This window comes from Rattus norvegicus, chromosome 9 (assembly GCF_036323735.1).
Source record: "Rattus norvegicus strain BN/NHsdMcwi chromosome 9, GRCr8, whole genome shotgun sequence".
Lineage (NCBI taxonomy): Eukaryota > Metazoa > Chordata > Mammalia > Rodentia > Muridae > Rattus > Rattus norvegicus.
In genome coordinates this window covers 95,373,485-95,397,394 of record NC_086027.1, presented here as the reverse complement: position 1 = coordinate 95,397,394, position 23,910 = coordinate 95,373,485, and the positions used below count along the sequence as shown (strand labels likewise).

Below are 23,910 nucleotides of genomic sequence, written 5' to 3'. Positions count from 1 at the left end.
CCCCGTCACACATGTCTGCTCCATACCTCACTGCCAACCAGACCTCTTCCTGTGTCCTCTTCTGAGCTGGCACCACCTTAAACCCAGCAGCTTTCAGTGTCTTGAGCACCCGGCTAGAACCGGTGACCTAATTAAGGCCCCAACTGCACACACAGCGGTCACGTGATCTCGGGTACAACCCGAGAAGTGGTCATTTACCTTTTTCCACATCTCACTTACAGGCTTGTGCTTGAGTGGGTCAGTGGCTCTGCTGAAGGGAGCTCCAGGATCCCTCCACAGGTTCGAGTTACTTCCAAAGCAGCACATGGGGCCTTGCAACAAAAGTTGACTGAGCCCAGAACCTCTCTATAGGAGGGCAGGGCACCTGGCTGCCAGGAAGACCACAGAGAAGTGCTGGCCACACTTAACTATAAAGAATTAACTGTAGAGAATTAAATTAGTAGAGTGCTCACCTAGCGTGCATGAAGCTCCATATAAACACAGCATGGTGGCTTCTGTTTGTCTGTCTGTCTATCTATCTATCTATCTATCTATCTATCTATCTATCTATCTATCTATCTATCTACCTATCTATAATCCCAAGCAGACAGGAGTATCAGAAATTCAAAGTCATCCTTGGCTACACAGCAAGTCTGAGGCTAGCCTGAAATGCATTAGACCCTGTCTTTAAAAAATGTTGTTGTTCTTGGTTTTATTTTTCCCCTCCTTTTAAAATGTCTGACTCCAGGACACCGAGGTAGCACAGACCTTTAATGCCAGCACTGGGGAGGCAGAGGCAGAGGCGGAGGCAGGGGCAGGGGCAGGGGCAGGGGCAGGAGAATCTCTAAGTTTGAGGCCAGTCTGGTCTTCATAATGAATTCCAGGCCATACAGGACTACACAGGGAGACATTGTCTAAACACACACATGCACACACACACACGTACATATGCACATACATATGTATGTATGAATGTATGTATGTATATGGCTGATTTTCCAGCAGGAGGAGGGGAACCACACTAGAGACAATAACTGAAATACCTAAGTACCATTTCCTGGAAACTAGAGAAGCAGAAGCTATGGGGATTAGCCCAGTGAGGGTGGGACAAGCTAGAAGAATTAGTAAAAGAAGGTTGCAGTGGACCTTAAGGATCAGCAATGAGGAGTCTGGGCTTTGCTTTATGAATGTTCCGTGCTGCCTGTAATCCACAAGGACTTCTGAAAAGGGAATCGAGCAATGAGAGTTGGGTTCAGGCAGGATCCCTGTGGCTACAACATGGACAGGATCTGCCAAGTCTGACTTGAGGAGGGTGGTCCAGTGGGAGCTGGAGTTCAGGCAGTATGCAGAGGCAAGGGGTTCAGTGATTTGTGTCAAGGGTGGCTGTGACTTAACTCCTGGGGCCTGGAGTAGACACGACATTCATGAAGGAGGCTCTTGATGCAGAGGACCAAAGGGCGAGCTATATGGGTTCAAACTCCAGGTCTGCTGCTTACAGACCAGTCCTCTGGCTCCTCTGTATGATTTTATTTCCTTGATGTCCGGTCCCAGTTTGCTGCTGGCACCCAGTCAGAGGACTGAAAGGGAGGAAAGAGTTTGTGCACTACCACAAACCAAGCCTGTATACAGTAAGCACTCCGTAGGACTCTATGCACAGGGCACAGCAAAGGGCATGGCCGGGGGCCCCAGCACTCAGGAAAGCCTGAAGCACTTAGGGAAGGGCAGAGAAAGTCACTGCCAAGACCATGCTGGGCAGGATCCAGAGCCGGTTTTCCCAAGGCCATGACTGAACTCAGCAGGCCCCCAAGGCCAAAGAGCCAGGGCTGTCAGCAATGAGATATTTTTGGCAAGAGCTGTCCAAAAGCACAATGGGTATTCAGTAAGCAGTGTGGCAGGGAGGAGGGAAGAGAGAAACTGAGGGGGTTGGGGGTTCTCCTGGTGTTTCACCCTCAGGAAGGGGTGGAGGGGCCAGCACACGGCAGCCTGTAAGTCCTGAACATTATTCTCCTGCTTCTTGCAATCCTAGTTCAAGTTGGCAGTAGACTAAGGGTGGGTCTGTGACCTACCACTGGCCTTGGAAAGAGAAGCCAAGCCACCACACCCACCAGAGATGAGGGTCACTACATTGGAATCAGACTCTAGCACTACTGCAGGGAGCCCCCTGCCACTCTACTAGGCCTCCACCCAGTCCCCACCTGGTCCCCAAGTCCCTGATTAGCCTAGGACCAGAAGGAGGTCAGTTGCTATCACCAGCGACCCAGGCCTAGTTCTAACCCAAAGAAGAAAGGGATTCTAGGCTGAAACAAACGAGCAAGGCCAGTGAGCTGTCTGAGCAGGTAAAGTCCTTGTGATGAAGGGCTGAAGACCTGAGTTCAATCCCCTGGACCCACAGAAAAGTGAAAGAGGAGAGCTGACTCCACGGGCGTGTCTTTTGACCTCTACACACGTGTGCCACACATACAGCAAAGACAATGTGTTTAGTAAGTGAAATAGCCCAGGGTTGAGGGCAGCTCAGTAGTAAAATACTTGCCTAGGTCCTGGGCTCTATCTCCAGCACATGGAAAGGACAGACAGACAGACAGACAGACAGACAGACAGACACACACACACACACACACACACACACACACACACACACACACACACCAAAAAACAAAAAACAAACAAACAAACAAACCAAAACCCCACCAATCCAGTGGCCTCTAAGCCAAGGGTTAGAGACCTTAGCAACAAAATCACAGGCCAACTGAAGGGACAGGGCAGGTTGACTCCACCCACTTTCAGAGGGGAGTAAGTCAGAGGCTTGACCCCCAAGATGCACTTGATGAAGAGAACAAAGGAGGCTGAGAGGTGAAGGGAGTCAGGGAAGGGCAGGAAGCATCAGCAAGCAGTTCTCAAGGACAGAGGTGGACAGAAGTGGCCGAGGTCAGCCAGCTGGGCCCTTCAAACCCAGAGGGGTGAATTGGAGGGTTACCTGAAAGAAGGCTCAGAAGACAACTGACATAATACCCAACACAGCCTTACATGGTGGCCAGCACTGTACCCATAGGCAAGAAGAAAACACAGGGGTAGATGGAGACTGCAGAGACAGACAGACTGCAGGATATCCAGGAGAAAGAATTCTAGGGGCTGGAGAGATGGCTCAGCGGTTAAGTGCACTGACTGCTCTTCCAGAGGTTATAAGTTCAATTCCCAGCAACCACATGGTGGCTCACAACCAACTGTAACGGGATCCTGGTGTGTCAGGAACAGGAAGCTCATATACATTAAATAAATAAATAAATAAGTAAGTAGATAAATAAATAAATAAATAAATGTTTAAAAAAATTCTAAGAGCCACCCCTCTCCTTCATGATAGGATTCTCCATGTCCCGTTGCTAACCCCTCCCAGGCCTGCCATCCAGATTATCTCACAAAAAGGACCCAGAAGCACACACTCTTTCCTCACTAACAGAACCCCCATTACAGACCATAGGTAAGGGAAGTTACCTCCAGCATGGCCAAACCCATTATAATATCACCTTCGCCTGGGTGGTCACTGGCCTGGGTGGACCCAGGATGCAGTGCTAGCCCTTGGGATAACCAGAGGGTTGTGTAGGGGACACAGCAGCTACTACGCCCAGCTAGGATTTCCCTTTTACAGCAATCACTGGGGTGTTTTTTTTCAAAGATTTATCTATTTATTTATTTACTTATTTATTTACTATCTGTAAGTACACTGTAGCTGTCTTCAGAGACACCAGAAGAGGGCGTCAGATCTCATTACAGATGGTTATGAGCCACCATGCGGTTGCTGGGATTTGAACTCAGGACCTCTGGCAGGGCAGTCAGTGCTCCCAACCACTGAGCCATCTCTCCAGCCCATCACTGGGGTGTTTTAAAACTGCTTGGATCACTCCACTTCAAAGGACTGTCACTCAAATTCCCATAAGATACAATGCAGAGGAGACGCTAAGAGGATGAGGGAAGGAGATGAACATTTGTGCATCTTCCTGCTAGAGACCAGCTCAGGGTAGGCCTGGAGCTCCTTCCCAGGGATTTGGACCAGCCCCAGGTCCTCTTCCCTCTCCCACAAGTCAGGATGGTTAAATGTACAAACCCCAGTGCACAAGAGAACACGCTGAGTAAATCCAAGGTGAGTCACCCCTGGCAACGGCTGCAATCCAGGATCAGAAAGGCCTTAGCTTCCATGTATTTTTCTCCACTTCCCCTATCCTGTGTGTGTGCCCATGCGTGTGTACCTGTGTGTGTGTGTGTGTGTGTGTGTGTCTGTCTGTCTGTCTGTCTGTCTGTGTCCTGGCACTAGGAATGGAGCCCAGGGCCTCCAGCATGCTGACTGCACCCCCTTCTACCAATGAGCTACACCCTGGCTCCCATCCGCCCTATGGCGAAAGTCAATTCCCACTACAGCTAAAGACACCAAGATGGGGCACCTCCCCCCATCTCCCACAAGAGGACACGCTTCACCTGTCTGACAAATTCTCAGCCAATCTAGAATAGTTGAGGATGTAGCCCCGTGTTAGAGGATATGCTTGACACATCTGACCCATGCAGGCCCTGAGTTCTCATCCCAGAACCTGTGTGTGTGTGAGTGTGTGTGTGTGTGTGTGTGTGTGTGTGTGTGTGTGTGTGTGTGTAGAAGTCTGTGTTTCCAGTGGCCAGTGACGTTCCAGGTGGGGAATGTGGCCTTGGCGGGGCATTATGACATCAGCATTTCGAATTCGTAATAAAACAGCCACTTTCCCCTTGGCTAGCATTCCCCCTCCCACCCTCTCTTTGGGGAGTTGAAACACAAGCTCTCTCCACAGTGCTGAAGAGATACCCCAGCTGCATGCTAAGCTGCTGTGCTTGCCTGGGCCCTGCCTGCAAGTGGCTGTCCCCATTACCTTCCTTTGCCAGGGGCCTCTGGAACAGCCAAGGTAATTAAAGTTTCCTGTCTAACCTTGACTGCACAGCCGGCTCTGATCGCATTTCAGCCGTGTACACACACTAGAGGGTCAGTTTCTTGTGGGCCCTTCTCAGTCTTCCTTTAAAATCAGGTCACTATTCTTCTGGCTCCGGCTATCCAGTGACACACTTACATGCTTGGAAACAGAGAGGCAACTAGCTCTGGCCAGGCTCTGGCTTACCACACTCATTAGAAAGTTGTCTTTCTTCTATAGCACACCATTTAGGACTCGGGACACTTGACACCTACTCTAAAAGCCCAGCAAACTCCCAGGCAGGAAACCACACCCTCTCTCCTATGCTAAGTTGCTTAAAACGGGGAAATCAAATATAAAAGACCAAAGAATATTTTCCTCGTGTCTGGGTGAATCTATCTAGCCTCAATTCCTAACAGAGAGTGGGTGTGCTTTGTGTGTGCTGGTCTAATCAGGTTACAACCTGGTGAGGGGCCTAGGGAGAGCAGGCGACATCAGAATGTGCATCTAGAAACTGTTGAAAAGTGAAATCTTGGCAGGCCCGGCTGAAGCCAGAGCGCTCTTGGCTGTACTCCATTGGATCAGGTTTTGGGAAGGTTAGTCCATGGGGATGGGGCTGGGGTAGCAGGGGCATAGCTTACTATGTAAGCTGTAAGTCTGAAATTCCCACTGGCCTAAAACTCAGACCCTCCTTCGAACTTTCTTTCCAGCATCTCTGAGGACACACTTGTCTCGCCCACTGTCCTAAGTTAAGTAGAATCCCCTTCTCATGTTCCCTCAGACTCTCAGGATGTGACCTTGGTTGGAAACAGAGTCTTTGCAGAGGTAATAAATTAGGATGAGGCCATACTAGATTTGGGGAGCCCTGAATCCAGTGACTGGAAGCCTCTGAGATAGCCATGTGAAGAGAGGCAGGCAGGCAAGCAGCCAGACAGGCAGACAGACACACAGAGACAGACAGACAGACAGAAAATGAGAGACAGAGGGAGGAGGAGAGAGTTGGAGAGGGAGAAAGAGGAAGAAAGGAGAAAGGGAGGGGTGGAGGGAAGGAGGGAGGGATGGAGGGAAGGAGGGAAGAAGGGAAGGAGGAGGGAGGTAGATTCTCTCCTGGAGCCCACAGAGCAGGCAGGGCAGAGCCAACACCTGCATTCAGGCCTTCAGCTTTCCCAGCTGAATAAAGCACGGTTGTTTTCAGCTACCCAAGATATGGGACTGGGTTCTGTAAGCTTCAGGGAAACAGGACAGAAGGACCAGACCACCAGAGAGCAGGCAGTCTATGGGTCTGTAGTGTGGTGGGCCTGTAGCCCACACACAGTGAGATCCTGCCTCGAATGGCCAGAAGAGGAAAGACAAGCAGCCAAGCAACCAAAAGCACCCCCAAGCAAAGAGAATCATTAAACGAAAAGGGCAGCAGAGATTTTTATGGGAACTAAATGACAGCCATGTGATTATCTAAAAAAAAAAAAAAAAAATCTCTGAATAAAGGTGTAGCAGCTCATTTCTGAAATCCCCACTTAGGCTGAGGCAGGAGGATTTCTTTGAGTTCAAGGCTAGCCTGGGATTCAGAATGAGCAGCTACTTGCAAAAAAAAAATCATAATAATAAATATTTGAAAGTCAGTGGCTGAAACCAACCCAGGAAGTCTCCCCAGCAAGTGTCAGCAAACTGCCTCCTGCACACACCACACACACACACAACACACACCACACACACACACACACACACACACACACACACACACACACACACACACACACACCCCACAGGACAGCCCCATCTGCCAGAAGGGGAACCCAAACACGAAGGGCATTTAAGCTGCCTACAGGAACTCTCCTGGGAGTGGAGGTGAGGCCGGGTTTGAACCTTAGAAGTCCAGTTCCCAGTCATGCCCGTTATAACCACCAAGAGTGGCTGGTCACCACCCAGAATGGCCGGTTAGCTAGAAGGGACAGTAGAAAGTTTCTAACTGGTGACAAACTGGTACATTTTGTGTTTGGGTTTCTGTTGTTTGCTTTTAGCATGTTGCTTTGGGGGCAGAAGACTGGGAAGGGGCCCTGAACTTGCCCTAGCAGACCAGGCTCTCAGGGTCAGGAGTTGCTTTGAATGCACTGGCTCCCAGGGGAGTCTGGGTCCCAGGAGCCCCAGGCCTGTGCTGGGTTTTCCTTGTCTGGCCCAATGCTAACAGTCAATGCTGCACTCTGTGGACAAAATGTGAAGCTTGGAGGGCCAGTGAGCGTTCAGGAGGACCTGGACAATTTTACATTTTCTTTTTAAAGTAATGCAGGAGGATGTGGGTGCAGCTTGGTTAGTGGAGCACTCTTCTAGCATACACAAAGCCCTGGGTTTGATCCCCAATACTGCAAAAATGGAAATGGCAGTCCTGGCACTTGGGAGCTACAGGCAGGAAGATCAGAAGTTCAAAGTCAACCTTGGCTTCAGGGTGAGTTCAAGGTTAACTTAAGATAGATGAAAACCTGTCTCGAAGAAAAGAAGATAGTGATACAGAGACAATGGGGGGGCTCACGCCTGTAATCTCAACACATGGAAGACTGAGGCAGGAGCAATGCCACGAGTTCTAGGCCAGCCTGGTTATATAGTTTAAAAAAAAAAAACTGCCTCAGTAAACAAAATAAAACCACGCAATATTTTAGGCAGCAGAAAAGGAACCCTAACGAACCACAGGTCAAGTTAGAGCAGATCTGCAAATCTGGTTTGACAAAAAAAAGGTGGAAGCGGGTAGGGGAGTCAGGGCCTGCCCTCTCCCAGATAAAAAGCATCGGAGTACATCACAGGTCCATAAATGTATGTGCACACAAACAGCAGTTGAGGAAACAGAGAGAAGGACTCAGAGCCAGCTGGCCACCCTAAGGCAGCTCAAGGTGGAAGGCGGCAGGTGGCAAGGAAGCAGACCATCTGGGCAGGTCTAAGCGCAGGCACCTCTGGACCCTGCAGAGAAGGGGGTTGTATTCAGTCACTGCTGGTCAGGGCTGGTCTCGCTGGGACCAGGCTGGATGAGAGGTAAAACCAGGGTGTAGACAGTGAGAGCTCCTAGGCCGGGAGACACAGGATGGAGTTCCTGGTGCCTTAGGTATGGAAGATCCAGCAGAAGCACTGGATGGGAAAATGAACCCAGCTGGGGGCAGTCTCTCATGGACCCTCAGGAAGGTCTGAGCTGAGCGACCCCTGTTTCTATTAGGCATAGGGAGCCTGAGGTAGGTAGGGAGAGCTGGGTGCAGATGTGGGAAAACGCATGCATCCTTTACTTTCAGAAAGTGGGAAGGCACGAGGTTCAGTCCAGGCCAAAAGGAACAATTAATTTTCCCTGAGCTACTGGCTAAGAGCCAATTAGAAATAGTAACTCCCCCCCCCCCTCTCACACACACACACTCACACACACCTTTAAAAGGCCACTGGAAGAAACCTGAGGAGAGGAGAAGAGAGGAGAGGAGAGGAGAGGAGAGGAGAGGAGAGGAGAGGAGAGGAGAGGAGAGGAGAGGAGAGGAGAGGAGAGGAGAGGAGAGGAGAGGAGCTGGCTTTAGGAAAGAAGAAATGGGTTGGGTTTGTTGGTATACACAGGTCACCTCAACAGCTAGAAGTCCTGCCTGGCCTATAGAGGGAGACTTGGTAGGGGAAGGGGCATTGTAGACCAGGAGCTAGGCAGTCTCAGCTACACAGTAAAATTCAGGCTGGCTTGTGCTATATAACATACCTCAAGAAACCAGAAAGAGAGGAAGAGGAGGGGAGGAAGACAGGAAACATGACTGTGTATCAGCACCTGTTGGCTAGATCCAGCCACACCTGAAGCTGGCGCCCCAGCTTTGTTTTAGGAGCCAGGTCATGTCCCTTTGTTCATGCGGTTTTATTGCAGGTGACAAAGGATCTAACCTACACTTCAGATGGGCAGCTTAGCTTTGTAAAAACACCCCGCACAGTTTGGGCTGTCAGCTCTCCCAGGATCCCAGGTTGCACTTGCCTTTCCCCTTAGCTTGATGCTGGACCGGACGGAACCTGTTTTTTGGTTTTTTTTTTTTTTTTTTTTTTGGTTTTTTTTTTTTGTTTTTTTTTTTTGTTGTTTTTTTTTTGTTTTTGTTTTTGTTTTTGTTTTTTTTTTGTTTTTTTTTGTTTTTTTTTTGTTTTTTTTTTTTGTTTTTGTTTTTGTTTTTGTTTTTTTTTTTTTTTTTTGGCTGCCAGTACCAACACTGCTTGGCTCCAAAGACTCCCCCTGACTGGAGGGACCTTACTCCTCTTACAAAGCAAACTAACAAACTTAACCTTCCAAAGGGTGCTTCCCAGTTAATCCAAAAGAAGCTGGAGAGACCACAGAGCAGGGTGGAGATGACTCTGTTGGGACTGGAGGGACTGCTCCACAGGTGAGCATCCAGGCCAGACCAGCCATTCCCACAAAATGTAAAACCCAAAGAAAACCATAGGAATCTGTCAAACCACTGTGTCTTTCCCACCATCAACCCAGTCTCATTCTCTACTCTACCTTCCTCAGTTGCCAAACTGGACCCAGAAAACAGTGGCTGGGAGCCAGGGACTGAGAAAGCAAGGTGTCAGAGAGTCAGCGAGTGTCTGCTAGCTAGCAGGTGTAAGCAGAGGTGGTGATCGCCACAGTGCCTTTAAATAGAACCTCCTTGTTGAGGGCAAAAACAGTCCAAGCGCTTTTAAAGACGCCCAAGCATGACCTGGCCAGCAGCCTTCTCTCCCCCAGCCATTTTTCCAGTCTCAACCCAATTCTGGAAATAATATTAATAGCTTAGTGGGGCGTTTTTGGTGTACAGACGACTTTGTGGCCTTAAAAGGCAAAGGCGGGGCCAGCGAGAGGGCTCAGCTGGTAAAAGCACTTGCTACCAGGTCTTACCATCTGAGTTTGCACCCAACACCTGAATGGTAGAAGGAGAGAACGGATTCTCACTTGTCTTCTGACCTCTAGAAGTGTGCCACGACACTTCCTCTCGCATACACACTCACCATAAATAAATACATGTGATTTTTTTTTTTTTTTTTTTGAGACAGGGTGTCACTATGCAGCCGTGGCTGGTCTCAAATTCAGAGATTGCCTCTGCTTCCCAAAACCAAATGTTGGGATTAGATGAGAGTGTCACCACATCTCGCTTAGAAAGAAAAGCAACAAGGAAGGGGTCACGGGGGGGGCGGGGGGGGAGAGCAAGAGTCATTTGCCTTTACCTCTTCGAGGAGGGAAATGAGGCCAGAGAAGAGACCTCTCACATGACAGGCCACCTATTGGGTCTTTGTATGCCCTCCTCTTGTGATGGGTGCATTCCAATGACTAGTGGGCCCCAGTACCCAGCCAGAGGCATCTGCCTGTCACTTACCGTCCGGAAGGGTAACTGACTAGGCGACGCCCCCAGGAGGCTCCTGCTCCCCACCACCACCACTTCTCCCCGCGCGCACTGGCCTAGGGACGCCCATGTGTCTTCTGAGTTTAACGCACCGTGTTCTCAGCCTACGTTCATTCCTCACACCCCTTACAGAAGACAAGGGTCAACTGTCTCCTTTGTTTTAAAAGATAAAAGACAATACAGCTAATTTCTCCCTTGAGGGATAAAGTTAGGGCTGGCAGGTGAGGTGCGCCCCGAGCTGGCTTCCTAGAAGTTGCTCAGAGCAAATCTCTGGATCTGTGGGTGGAGGAGGATGCGGGACTCCAGGGAGGGGTGGTTTTAGTGGAACCCTCTGAGCTCCGCCGGGACAGAGGGCCCCTAACTCTCAATCCCTAGACTGACGAGGTCCTCCATCGCGCGCAATGAACTTGGTGCGCACGATCTGGCTGCCCTGGGCCAGATGTTCAGTGCACCCCTGAACGCCTTCACCTCCCTCCCTCACTGTCCTACTCGCGGCGCGGCCACCCCCCGCCCTGTCTCGGATCCCACGTTCTTGGGGTGCGCAGGAGGAGCCCTCACGTTTTGAACATCCTCTCCAGATCCTTCAGGAGGCGGCGACTGAACTCCGGGAACTCTGTGTAGGGGTTGAAGACCTTGGAGCGGCGGGACCGCACTGCGCCCTGGTGGATGTTCAGCCTGCTGCTCAGCTTGAGGTTCAGCTCGGAGTCCGCGCTGACCGTGGGCGCCGGGGCAGGCGGTTCAGGCTCCCGGTGCCCGGCTGGGGCAGTGCACGGTGCAGCCTGGGGGCTGTCCTGGTGGGTTTCTGCCCGCGTCTCAAGTCTCAACCGGCGCTGCAGCTTGCAGGCCAGCTCCTCGCTGGACATGGTGGCCGGTGGTGGTGATGGAACTGGGGTTCGCGATCCGGTACGAGGACGCAGAGGATTGTGCGCTCCTTGCGGGCTCGTGGCTTTGTGACGCTCGGTGGAGTCGCTCGGGGCCGGGCGGTTGGAAAGAACCGCGGGTAGGCGGGGCGGGCGGGGCGGGCGGGGCGGAGCTGCAGCTTTAAGGAGGCGCGGGAGCAGCCGGACCTTCTGCTGGACAGAGGACTTGAGGGTATTCGTGCGTCCTGGGAGTCGCGTTTGCCTAAACCTCTCAGAGGCTCAGACTTGATGCTAACCCGTTCCTCAGTCCAGACATGGACCCTGAAATCAACTCTGATCTTGCATCCAGAATCCGGGGCCTTGGGGAACTAACTGGTGGGTCTCGTGGTCCCCAGGGGACTGGTAGCAAAGACTGGGGAGTTGAGTTTTGAAACCGTTCAAGCAGTTCCATTCTCTTCTAAAGCGCTCCAACCAGGGAGCTCAAGGCCTAGGACCCTCTGAGATGGGAGAATTAAGAGCACCTTGTGGGGGTTGGGGATTTAGCTCAGTGGTAGAGCGCTTGCTTAGGAAGCGCAAGGCCCTGGGTTCGGTCCCCAGCTCCGAAAAAAAAGAAAAAAAAAAAAAAGAGCACCTTGTGACACCTACATATTCCCCACGTGTCTAGCAAGCAGCCATCACCCTGAGACCCTGGAGTGATAGATGCCCCTGGCAGTGAGGGGCTGCCTTTCACATACTATTGAAATGTTTCCACACCAAACTAAAAATACTAGACATAAAATGAGAAAAATTGAGGTTTTCCTCCTGACTCCCCGGAGGTGGTGGGGGAGCGGTTAAGAGACCAAATCTTGGCTGTATGGCTTTTTTTTCCCCCCTTTCTTTTAAATGTGAGAGCCACCACTGCGGAGAGTAGTGGGGAGAAAAGCTTGGAAATAAATAAGGCAGCTTTTAAAACAAGAGGTTGAAGTAAAAACAAGTAGAGCCGTCATTCTCCCTAAGGAAAGATGTGGTACAAATGGGGCTTACGTCAGACAAGCGTGGAGAAGCAGCTTGTAAACACGATAGTGGCTGCTCTGGGGACCAGCTTCGCTCCACTTTTGTGAGCTGAAGACTAGGGAGTGTCTGTGATGATCCGGGTGGTATGCACCCCTGAAAGGGATTCGTTGGTAGCCTGCACATCTTAGGGGCCACAGGGAACATTCAGAGCCTACATGTAATTTGATTAGCTGGGCGTTTGGGGTGCACACCTATAACCCCAGCACTCAGAAGGCTTAGACAAGAGAATTCCAGGGTAGGAAGCCAGCCTGGGGTTCACAGCAACTTTTTTTAAACACACACACACACACACACACACACACACACACACACACACACACAAAAGAAAGAAAGAAAGAAAGAAAGAAAGAAAGAAAGAAAGAAAGAAAGAAAGAAAGAAAGAAAGAAAAAGAAATGAACGGGCTGGGGTGGAGATTTGGGGGAGGTGTAGCTCAGGGGCACAGTCCCAGTGATTAGCATAAAAGAGGCCCTGAGGGGGTTGGGGATTTAGCTCAGTGGTAGAGCGCTTGCCTAGGAAGCGCAAGGCCCTGGGTTCGGTCCCCAGCTCCGGGGGGGAAAAAAAAAAGAGGCCCCGAGTTCAATCCCTAGCATACACAAAGTAAAATGCATCTTTTTAAAATCAGTTCATATAAGTCATTAAAATAAATGTACTTTTGGTGTGCATGGTGGCTTATATGAGCCTGAGAGTCTACTTGGAAGATTGAGGCAGGATTTGGACTAATGCAGCTTGAACTATATTTACACAGTAAGACCCTCTGCTTCAAAAATCAAACATCAAGCAAAACAGTTACAAAGGAGTAACCATGAGGGGGAAGCTCAGTAGCAGACCTTCGAAAACATGGGTTCATGGGTTCGAGTTTCAAGCTGGTGTGTGTGTGTGTGTGTGTGTGTGTGTGTGTGTGTGTGTGTGTGTGCGTTTAAAAGCTATAAAAGCTATTAGGGGTCTATCGAGATGAGCTAGTAGGTCACAGTGTGTTGTGTGACAAAACTTTTCCTGAGGAGACAAAACACATTCATCTACTCTTCCTAGATAGAGAACACGCAACAGACCAGGTATCACCAAAGTCAAACTTGGCAAACCCACGAGTTTTACTGGGGTCACTTACAAGAGCAGAAATGATGCAAAGACAGCTAGCTGCACCACCAAAGCCCGGGGGTGAGAACGACGGAAGCTCACAAAAGCTGGGAACCTGGAGCACACTGCACAGCAGGCGGGGGCTCAACAGGTTGGAGAGTGTCCATTCCAAGCTGGTCTGTGCTTCTTCCAGGCGGCTGGTCTGGTCTGAGTCCACTCTGCAGGTTTTCTCCTCAGAGAGCCTTCTTTGCAGCCCAGTTTATCTGAGTCTTGGTGCCTAGGCTCATCCGAGAGACATCTTTGCCACTGAGTTCTGTTTACTCCCGTAGCAAGGGGGCCTAGTGAATCTAGTCATTTTCAGGGCGTTCTTCGAGCAATTTTGTTTTTTGTTGTTCTTACCTCCTGGCATAAACCTCTCAGTCAGGATGGAATGTTTTGAGCTGGAAGAAGACGGTTGCAACAAGGTGTTTACTGACAGCCTGAGTTCCGTCTCTAGGACCCACCTTGGGGAAGGAGAGAACTGACTCCAGAAAGGTGTCCTTTGACCCTCACACATGTCCACCATGGCAAACACACACGCATGCATGAGAGAGAGAGAGAGAGAGAGAGAGAGAGAGAGAGAGAGAGAGAGAGAGAGAGGCGCTATGTTGACCATGAATGTCGGAAAGTGGATGTTTTTGCCTAGAACAGCTGTAAGTGTCTTGGTTCACCCATGACCACGTCTGTTTCACTCTGGAGTGGGTGAGGGATGTCTCCATTTCCTAGGGAAAATCAGATAATTATGTTTATTTCTTTTTTCTTCCTCCCCTGCTACTCTCATTTTTTAGACAATGTCTCAAGTAGCCTAGGCTAGTGTTCACCTTCTGTGTAGCCAAGGATAGCCTTGAAGTCCCCATCCTCCTGTTTCTACGTCATGAGCACTGTGATTTTAAGTCCACACCACCAAGCCCAGTGTTAATCTTGTTTTAAGTTGCAGGCTTCTGGTCCAGTTTGGTTTCTGTGTGATAAGCCATCCCCAAACTCAGTGACTTCAGATGACAACATTTATTTTGCTCACACATCTGCACTTTGGGCAGAGCTCTGTGGAGAAACCTCAAATCTACTTCATGACAGTGTATGCTAGGAGAAATGATGGGGCTGGAGAGATGGCTTCGTGGTAAAGAGCACTGGCTGCTCTCGCAGAGGATCTCAGCTGGGTTCCCAGCACCCTCAGGGTAGCTCACAACAGCCTGTGACCCCAGTTCCAGGGAATCTGACACCTTTTGGCCTCCTCAGGTACCCCTCCCTCAGCCAACCTACTTCACACATACACCTTCTTCAATAAAATATTATCAATATTAATATTAATATAATAATAAGTTTAAATAAAAATAAAATAAAAAGGAAGAAAAGAATCTGGTGGCACCTTAGAGGTGACATTTAAGTAATGAGCAGCAGGAAGTGAGGGGGCCGAACAGCTGTGAGCTCACACCACCAGTCCTTCTGAGGTGGTGAGCATCAAATCCTCCCCTTTGCTGCCAGAACACTGTTCCCCAGCATTTGCATCCTGTCACTACCCACTAGCCAGACCTGCACCTGTGATGCTCCCGGCCCAGCTCCTGACATCCAGGGTAAGTAAAATGGTTTTGTAAAGTTCTCCCTCCTGTTATCCAAATGCTGATTCCTTTGCCTTCATATCTTGTTTCAATCCAGACATGGCGTTGTAATGTTTATACCAAGAATCTCCTATCTCAGGTTGTGTAAACGGTTCTTACCATTTATTCTCTGCCTTGTTAATAAATGCTGAATAGGGAAGAAAAGCTTCCACTGGCAGGGGAGGAGAGAGAGACAGGGGGAGGAGTGGGGAGGGGGAGGGGAAGGAGGGGGGAGAGGAAGGGAGGGGGAGAGAGGAAGGGAGGGAGGGAGGGAGGGAGGGAGGGAGGGAGGGAGGGAGGGAGGGAGAGAGGTAGGTTTCAGGTGTCTTCTATGAGGATTGGGAGATGAATCATGAGGAGAGGGTTGAAGAAGACACCATGAGAAAAACATCTGAAGCCAAAATAGACAGTTCAATAATCATATGCAAGTGTTTGGGATCACGGCTGGGAGATAGGCAGATAGCTTAGAGGTTAATATAATCATTTAACTCCCCAGATATTGAGGTGAAGTTTTAAATCTTGTTTTCTCTATGTGATTATTTTCTCTACGTGGTTACTGGGGACTAGCAAGGGTTAAGGGAATACAGGTGCTGGATTAATGTACTATTTATAATTCATTTTACAGTCCAGGGCTGGCACAGCTAGAGCAGAAGCCCCGAAACCCCATATCCAAGTGTGGAAGCAAAATTTGGGGGTTCTATGCTTCAGACTTCCCAGGCCAGGTTAGCAGGTTCCAACCCCCAGAGATGTACACACTCTGGTGACTTCTAGGCTCTGGTCACCCACAGCTGTAATTTTAGGGACAGGCCAGAGCCTAAGGACCAGAGGACATACCTAGTGCAGACCTAGGTCACCTGGGTGACAGCAGCTGTCTGTGAGTTAAAAAAAACAAAAAACAAAAAATAAACAAACGAAAAAAGAACAAGACTCTGGGATGACGTTAAAGAAGCACATGGGCCAGGGGGTGACACACACCTTTAAGTCCAGCACTCAGGAGGAGGCAGAGGCAGGAGGATCTCTTTTGTCCTACAGAGTGAGTTCTAGGGACAGCCAGGGATACATGGAGAAACCTTGTCTTAAAAGGAAGGAGGGGTTGGGGATTTGACTCAGTGGTAGACCGCTTGCCTAGCAATCGAAAGGCCCTGGGTTCGGTCCCCAACTCCGAGGGGAAAAACAAAACAAAACAAAACAAAAAAAAAACTTAAATTAAAAAAGGAAGGAGAGACAGACAGACAGACAGGAAAAAATCTTTTAGGGCATGGTCTTGCTGAGTAGCACAGAATCTTGCCTCAGTCTGCCAGGTATGGAGATTACAGATGTGTACCACCACAACTGGTGTCTAGGTTTCTGTTCCTGTGATAAAGACTCCACTACTGAACGCAATTTGGGGAGGAAAGGATTTATTTCGCTTATATGGTCTAACCACAGTTCATCATTGAGGCAAACCAAGGTGGGATATGAATTGGGGCAGGAGCCTGAGGCAGGAAAGGAATCAGAGGCCAGGAGGGAGTGCTGCTACCAGCTAGCTCCCCAGTAGTTTACAGTTGGAGAGCAAGCACGAGGCTCTGAGTCTGAGTCCCAGCAGCAGGTTGGTGGTGGGGGACTAGAGTGTACTTTACAGTTAGGACCAGTTCAGTTGATACGAGCCAGTCCCTAGGGCTCTGCAGATCTGTGGTTCATGGCAGCCGGTAGAACTCTGCTCTACCCGGTGGAATATTCTAATCCAGGGATCTGGAATGGTTGCTGCCTGGACTGCTCCCTCTGCTGCTCCTTGCTGGGAATGTGTTAGCACTGCCCGCCCAGCACTCTGCTCAGTGTCCTCTGACCTTGTGAGCAAACCCGCCCACATCCTACCCAGTGTTCTGTGGCTGCAGTAAGCGTCGCTGACCCAGGCATTCTGCACCATTGAAGTTTGGGGCCCGGGCTGCAGGAAGCTCATAAGAGAGGGTGAGGCTGCCTCTCCCTTCACAGCGGACTAGTTCAAAGTTGAAAGGTTTCTGTGGTTCTAGGCACATATACCGGAGCGTTTTGAATAGAAGTTTGGGAATACCACACTTCATTTAACCCCCCAAATCCTCTGCCAGTTTTAAATAAAGTACAAGTCGAGTTCCTCTTAGAGTTCTAAAAATAAGAAAGCCGTAGCAGGGAGTGGTCATGTATGCCTTTAATTCCAAAATTTAGGAGGATGTAGGAGGAGAGGAGTCCTACAAGTCCAAAGCCAGCTTAGGTTACATAGTGGGTTCCAGCCTGGGCTATAGAGTAAGACTTTGCCTCAAAACTCAATTAGAACGGCTGAAGATATTGTTCATCTGTAAACTATGAGTCTAGCATGTGCCAAGCACTGGGTTCAAATCCCAGTACTGCCAACAACCACAGAAACAAAACCAACTAGTGCAGAACTACGGTGATCTCTCTCTCCTGATCTCCTGCCTCCGCCTCACCCCCTCTATCCTAGTCGGTCCCTTTCCACACAAAACAAGGAATTCTCCCGCCACGGTCACAAGAAAAGGAGAGGTGTGCTATAAATTCACCTCGTGGCCACGTGCCCTTGAATAAGTGCTTACACTCTTTGAACTCCAGTTTCCGCGTTTGCCGGACCGAGATAATGCCAAGGCCTTTGAGGGTGGAGTGCGATGGAACACGAGGGGGTTAGTACTCCGCAGATGTCCATTATAGGACCCTGGGACTGGGGCGGGGTGGAGCGCTGAGCGGGGGATTAGCTCCAGCCAAGGGCTCCCTCTGCTCTCCTGTAGATGCTAACCCAAGCTGGTGGTGAGGAGAGTGTCAGGGCCCCCACATTCCTGCCATGCAGAAGAGCAGTTGGCCCTTGAAACCCACACCAGGGAGGGTGGTTTGGAGACACCACGGAGGAATCTCGCCTTGCCTGTTGGGTCTGGAAACCCTTGGTCTTTGCAGCTTCTGTACTTGCTCCAATGTTGCAGAGCCGCCCAGCTCTTGCTCCTATGCACCACTGACTGAAAGGACCTTTGGGACTTTTTTGAGGATTTTGTTTTCGTTTGTTTTTTTCAAGACAGGGTATAGTCTCTGAACTCCCTCTGTAGACCGGGCTGGCTTCAAACCCAGAGCTCTACCTGCCTCTATCCCTTAAGTGCTGGGGTTAAAGGTGTGGGGCACCATCACCAGGATCTTGATACAGATCAAACCTGCCCCCCCCCACCCCGGAATCCTGCTCGTCTTATGTCTGTTTTTATGGTGTGTGTGTGTGTGTGTGTGTGTGTGTGTGTGTGTGTGTGTGTGTGTGTGATTTGTGGGACTTAAAGTGCAGAGAATTGAACCTAGAGCCTCTGTTATGTTAGCCAGATGCTCTACAATCGAGATATACCCCAACCCTGTCTTTTTCTTTTCTTTCTTTTTTTTTTAAAGGCAGGGCTTGCAAACGGTTTGGTTTGTTCTTTCAGTATAAGCTGCCCATTCCTAGAGAATATATATATAAATCTGACGTTCTAACACGCAGCTTTACGGAAGGAACAGACCCTCCAGGTGGGGGATGGTCCTACAGAAGGAGAACCCAGAGGCAGACTAGGACACTACCAGAAGATTTCCAAAGCCAGTTTGAATCTCGAAAATTATTTTTTATTTATTTTTATTTATATGTATGTATGTCCATGTGGGGGTATCCACAAGTGTGTAGGGTCCCTGTGGAGCCCAGAAGAGGGCATGGCCTTCCTGGAGGTGGAAAGTACAGTGGTTGTGAGCTGCCCAGGGTAGGTACTGGGAAATAAACTTGGGATCCCAGGAGTGAACTCTTAATTGCTGAGCCATTTTGCCAACCCCAATCCCCAATAATTCTTTTTTTTTCTTTTATTGACCCAGTAATTTATTATTTACATTTTATTTGTTTGTTTATTGACTTATTTTGAGGGAGGATCTCACTGACTATCCTGGAACTCACTATGTAGAATAGGGTGGCCTTGAACTCACAGAGATCCTCATGTCTTTGCCTCCCAAGGGTTGGCATTAAAGGTATACACCACCATCACCCGGCAATCCAGTAATTCTTTACATTCTTCTTGGTGGACCAGCACAGTGTTGAAGGAGGTTTGGAGCGTGTGCTGACGCCCTTCCCAGATAGTATAGTTACCGAATGGTCAGGAGCACTAGCTTCAGGACTAATGAGGGTAAATGGACCAGCTTTTGTTCTGGTTTTTGAGGCATCCCAAGCACTAGAGTTAGGGATCTGAGGCACCATGCCTGGTGGCTTTCTTGCCTTATTAGCACCAAACAGCAAGAAGGTCTGGGTGGTGGAGATCAGTTGAGAAGAGTGCTTGCCCAGCAGGACAGAGCTCAGGGGTTTATAAATTCTCCCGTAATGTATAAACAGGGAGGGTCGGGAGTTTGTCAAGATCATCCTAGGCAGGGTGTTGAGTTCAAGCCTGAACAGGAACCCCTCAAAAACAAACAAACAAAATTCATAAACCCTCTTAAATCTGTGGCTTGAAAGAGTATGTTAAAGACCAAATCACCAGGGGCCAGTGTGATGGGACAGAGGTGACACCCAGTAGAAGAATTTATGTCAGAGAGGCCGCATGCCCTTAAAGGAAGTGTGGTTAGGATCCGCGTTCCTTGCTTCCTGGCTGCTATGAGCATTCCTGCTTTGAATTGCCACAGACCCTAAAACAATGGGGACAACTGAGCATGGAGGCTACCTCAGAAGATTGTTTCATTGATGGAAAAGATGACTAACACACCACATGCATTTATTAGCAGCCTTTCTTTCTTTGTGAGTCAGGCTACAGTTTTAGGAATGCTAGGCAAGTAGTTTACCAGTGCGCTGACCCCAGCCCCTCCTTCCTCACCTTTCTTCTTTCCTTCCTTCCTTCCTTCCTTCCTTCCTTCCTTCCTTCCTTCCTTCCTTTCTCTCTCTTTCTTTCTTCCCTCCCTTCCTTTCTTCCTTCCTTCTCTTTTTCTTTTTTTAAAACAGTGTCTCATGTAGCCCAGGATGGCCACAAACTTACTTTGTAGTTGAGGATGACCCTCCTGCCTCTATCTCCCAAGAGCAGGGATTACAGGTGTGTGCCACTTCAGTTGGCCTTTTTCTGTTTCCTCCCTCCCTCCCTTCTTCCCTCCCTCCTTCCCTCCTTTTTTTTTTTTTTTCCCGGAGCTGGGGACCGAACCCAGGGCCTTGTGCTTGCTAGGCAAGCGCTCTACCACTGAGCTAAATCCCCAACCCCCTCCCTTCCTTTTAAGTGATGTGTGGTTCTGTGGCATCTGGTGCATCCATACCACCTCTTCCTTGTGGTTTCAAAACTTAGTTGTCACCCAGAAAAAAATGCTTGCAAGTCTTAGGAAGCCGTTCCACACCACTTCTTCTCCCTGTCGATACTCATTCTGTTTCCTAGCTCCACAGATGTGGTTGGTCTAAGTATTTCATTCAAAAAGATCTATGTCACACAGAATCCTTGTTTCTAAGGTTCCTTGTCAGAAAACACCAACAAGACATGAGTCTTGTGACCTCAGTTTCCTCAAAACTTGGCATGGTTCTTGGAAGGGGTTTTTGTGCTCCTCCCATGTGTAGTGGGTAGGAGTGAGTTTACTTCAGATTACTTGTTATTGCTTGTTATTACTTGTTATTCAACCAAGTGTTTACAGGATTTTTGTCATGGGCGGATTGTCCTTGGGACTGTACACTTTACTCATGTGATTCTTCTTAACCCTCGGAGTGTAAATTGTCTGATGCTCTAAATAAAGCTGGCTATTGCATGAGACTTTAGTCTCCCTCATCTGTTGGCTCCAGTCTCCCAGGTCACACTGTGTCCAGGGTGGAGACAGTTCACCTAGGTCGTGGTATCTCCCTCTGCTTCTTCTTTGTGGCAGTTTACTATGCCATTGGATGGATGCACCACCACTTATTACTTGGTAGGCATTGTCTTTACTGCCACCTCCTCAATACAAAGAGTCATGCTTCTGAGCTTCGAGGAAGTTCATGTTCCATCCCCATGTGGACTTTTGGTTTTGTTTCTCGTGTCTGAGTTGCGAGGTGATACCGTGCTCCTGTGCTCAACCTTCTTAGGCACTGCCCATCTGCTTTCCACAGCAGCCTCGGGTGGTATCGTGGTGGTCGGGTCTAGAGGAACAGAACATGGGGATGCACAGAGATGCCTAAGAAGGGATCCCTATGGGAATTGGCTCAGGAGATCGTGGAGGCTGAGGAGTGAGCTGACCTTCGAAAGTCGAAGTCCCTGAGAAATCAGGAATGAGTGGGATTGGAGAACTGAGGATGTAAACTCCAGTCTGAAAATGACGAGAGGAGATGGTCCAGCTTGAGGCAGGAGGGATTCAGACTGCCGCACACTTTAAGGACAGTGTTGGGAAGGGCAGTCCTGCCACAGTTAGGCATATGTATTTGAAGAATTTCATATAAATTCACAAGGAGAGAAGAGGAAATGTTTAAAACTATTCAGAGCTGAGGCTAGAGAGATGCTTTGGTAGTTAAGAGTACTGCTTGTCCCTCTCGAGCATGCACGGACATGGCAGGCATGTGACCATGACCATAGCTTTATTCATAAAAGACCAAACTGGAAACAACCCACATGTCCCCTAATGATAAACTCAGTGTAATTCTACACAGCACTGGAGTCGCTGGTTGGAAACAAACGCAGGAAAACATGAATGGTTCTTACAAACCTCACATCAAGATAAGGAAGGCCAATAGAAAAGAGCCCAGAAAGGTGTCCTGAAGGTTTGTATAGAGTTCACACTAAGAGAGACGTGTTAACATGTTAGGAGAGACATGTTGGGGATGGTGTGTGTTGAGAGGTGTGCCTGGAAGCAGGCACAAGATAGGGATGTTTTAGAGTCTAGCAATGTTCTCTCTCTCTTCTTCTTGTCCTGCTAGTCCTTCTCTTCCTCCTCCTCCTGCTCCTCCCTCTCTTCCTCCCTCTGTCCCTCCCTTCCTTTTAAAATAGAGTCTTATGTAGCGCAGAATGGTCTTAAACTTGTGATCCCCCTGCCTCAGCCGTCTGAGGGCTGAGATGACAGGTATGAGCTTTGATTTTTTTTTTTTTTTGATTGTGGTGAAGTTGCCATCTAAACCATCTGACACACCAGTCATTGTGGCTCAAGCCTATAAGCCCAGCACTTGAGAGGCTGAGAGAGGAGGAACAGGAGTTTAAGATTGTTCCTAGCATGTTTGAAGCCAGGCTAGGCTCCAGGAGGCTCTTTCAACAACAAAGGCACCTTTGAAACCAGCAATTCCTTGCCCTCCTCCCCAGCCTCCGGCAACTGTTTTCCCTGTGGTCTTGAGGAATTTGGCTCATCTAGGTTCCTCGCACAGGTAGACTGGAACAGCACCTGTCCAAGTGTCTGGCTGGTTTTTCTGAGCTGAGATCATCATGGTCACTCTGTTGTCGCCTGTGTCAGGCAGGATTCCTTTCTTTCCGAGGTTGGTGCTAATGCCACTGTGTAAGCAGCCTGTGTTTTGTTGATTCAGGCACCAATCTGTCCACAGAGAGCATCTTCCACCTGTTAGCTGCTTAGAAGGTGGTTCACCACAGAGTTCTGAGTGCATGTGTGCCCGTGTGTGTGTGTGTGTGTGTGTGTGTGTGTGTGTGTTTGTCTTTGTATGCATGTGTGTGTGTCTGTATGTGTGTTTGTGTTTGTGAAGCCACAGCAAATGCCTGGAACAGTGCTGTCATGCCTCAATAAAAGTTTATTAAAAGAAAATGACTATGCCACTAAAAGGAACTTTGTCATTCCTCAAAGCATTGCTTCAAAGGCTAGGGACATTCCAATTACCAGAGAATACAGCTCCACAACCTGCATCCGCCGTATGCTGACAGTACAAACCACCCAGGGCCAGCACTAGACAAACAGGCCTGGGCATGGCAGACAGACATAGGCAAGCTGCAGCAGGAGCCTCAATCTATTTTAATACAAAGCCTAAACCGGCAGTGGCCCATGGCTGTGTCTATGTGAGATTATCTCACGTACACACAGGGCAGAGCAGACGATGTCCTGTGGTGCCTTGGCCTGGATGTGCCTCTGTTAGACGCGGCACATGGTGTTGGGTCATTAGATCCATGCGTGTCAGTACCACAGCACACACTGCTAGCTCTGCCTATGGGTGAGGAGGGCGGAGACTACTGGGATAGACAGGTGCTTCCTGTGGACTGCAGGAAAGCACTCAGCTATGCCGCTTACGGAATCATGGAGTTGTTTATTTTTCAATAATTAAGACAACAGAGGAAAGGATAGAGATGGTTTGGCGGTTAAGGGACCTGCTGCTCCTGCAGAGGTCATGAGTTTGCTTCTTGTCACCCATGTTTGGCAGCACACAACTGCCTATAACTCCAGTAAAATCCAGTGTCTCTGGCCTCTATATATGTTCTCTCTCTCCTCTTCTCTTCTCTTCTCTTCTCTTCTCTTCTCTTCTCTTCTCTCTCTCTCTCTCTCTCTCTCTCTCTCTCTCTCTCTCTCTCTCTCTCTCTCTCTCCACACAGGAGAGGGAAGGAGGGAGAATCAATCACTCCCTCTGCTGGGCCGCAAGGACAGGGCTTCTCTAAAGGAGGGGACCTGGACAGGCCTCAGAGGTCATAAAGACCCTTGAGCCGACAGCTTCACAAGGATGCGCCTCCCACCCTTCTGTATAAGTAGAGTCTCGGCAGACATGGTCAGACTCGGCTCCTTCCGATCCCTGAGTAGTAGCTTCCCCCTGGAATACCACAGGCCATTTATTGCCGTCCTTCATGCTGAACACAAGAGCTGTGTTAGTCCGGCCTGTCACTAGCAAGCTGCTGTGAGGATCGATGTTTGTGACTTTTTGTGTAAGTTCTGTTTCTTACTGGAGTAGTATAGCAAATGTTTTCAATATTATGCTTTAACTTTGAAAACAGTCCCACTTCCCCATGTATGAAACTCCGAGAGGTTTGTAGCTACTCAAAGTGGTTCACGGCTTAGTGGTCCCACTGTGCTTGTTTAGTAAGTGTTGGGGAGCAAACCTAGGGCTTTAATACAAGGCATGCACACTTAACCTTAACCCTACCTTCTTCTTTTTTTCCTTTT

The 23,910-nt window shown here is 49.2% G+C and overlaps 1 protein-coding gene across 4 annotated transcripts in view; it reads right to left on the bottom strand.

Annotated features, from left to right (window-relative positions):
- Efhd1 (EF-hand domain family, member D1) overlaps positions 1 to 11,240 on the bottom strand; it is a 46,646-nt gene extending 35,406 nt beyond the window's left edge. For 2 of the 4 annotated variants that reach the window (XM_006245468.4, XM_039084119.2), the window contains exon 1: positions 10,826 to 11,239. In XM_006245468.4, coding sequence (XP_006245530.1) covers positions 10,826 to 11,130 — 305 coding nt within the window. In that variant the 5' untranslated portion in view covers positions 11,131 to 11,239. Of the gene's footprint in view, positions 1 to 10,825 lie in introns of all 4 variants that reach the window. The other 2 variants (XM_039084118.2, NM_001109310.1) reach the window with 2 other exon arrangements.
- Positions 11,241 to 23,910: the final 12,670 nt, after the last annotated feature.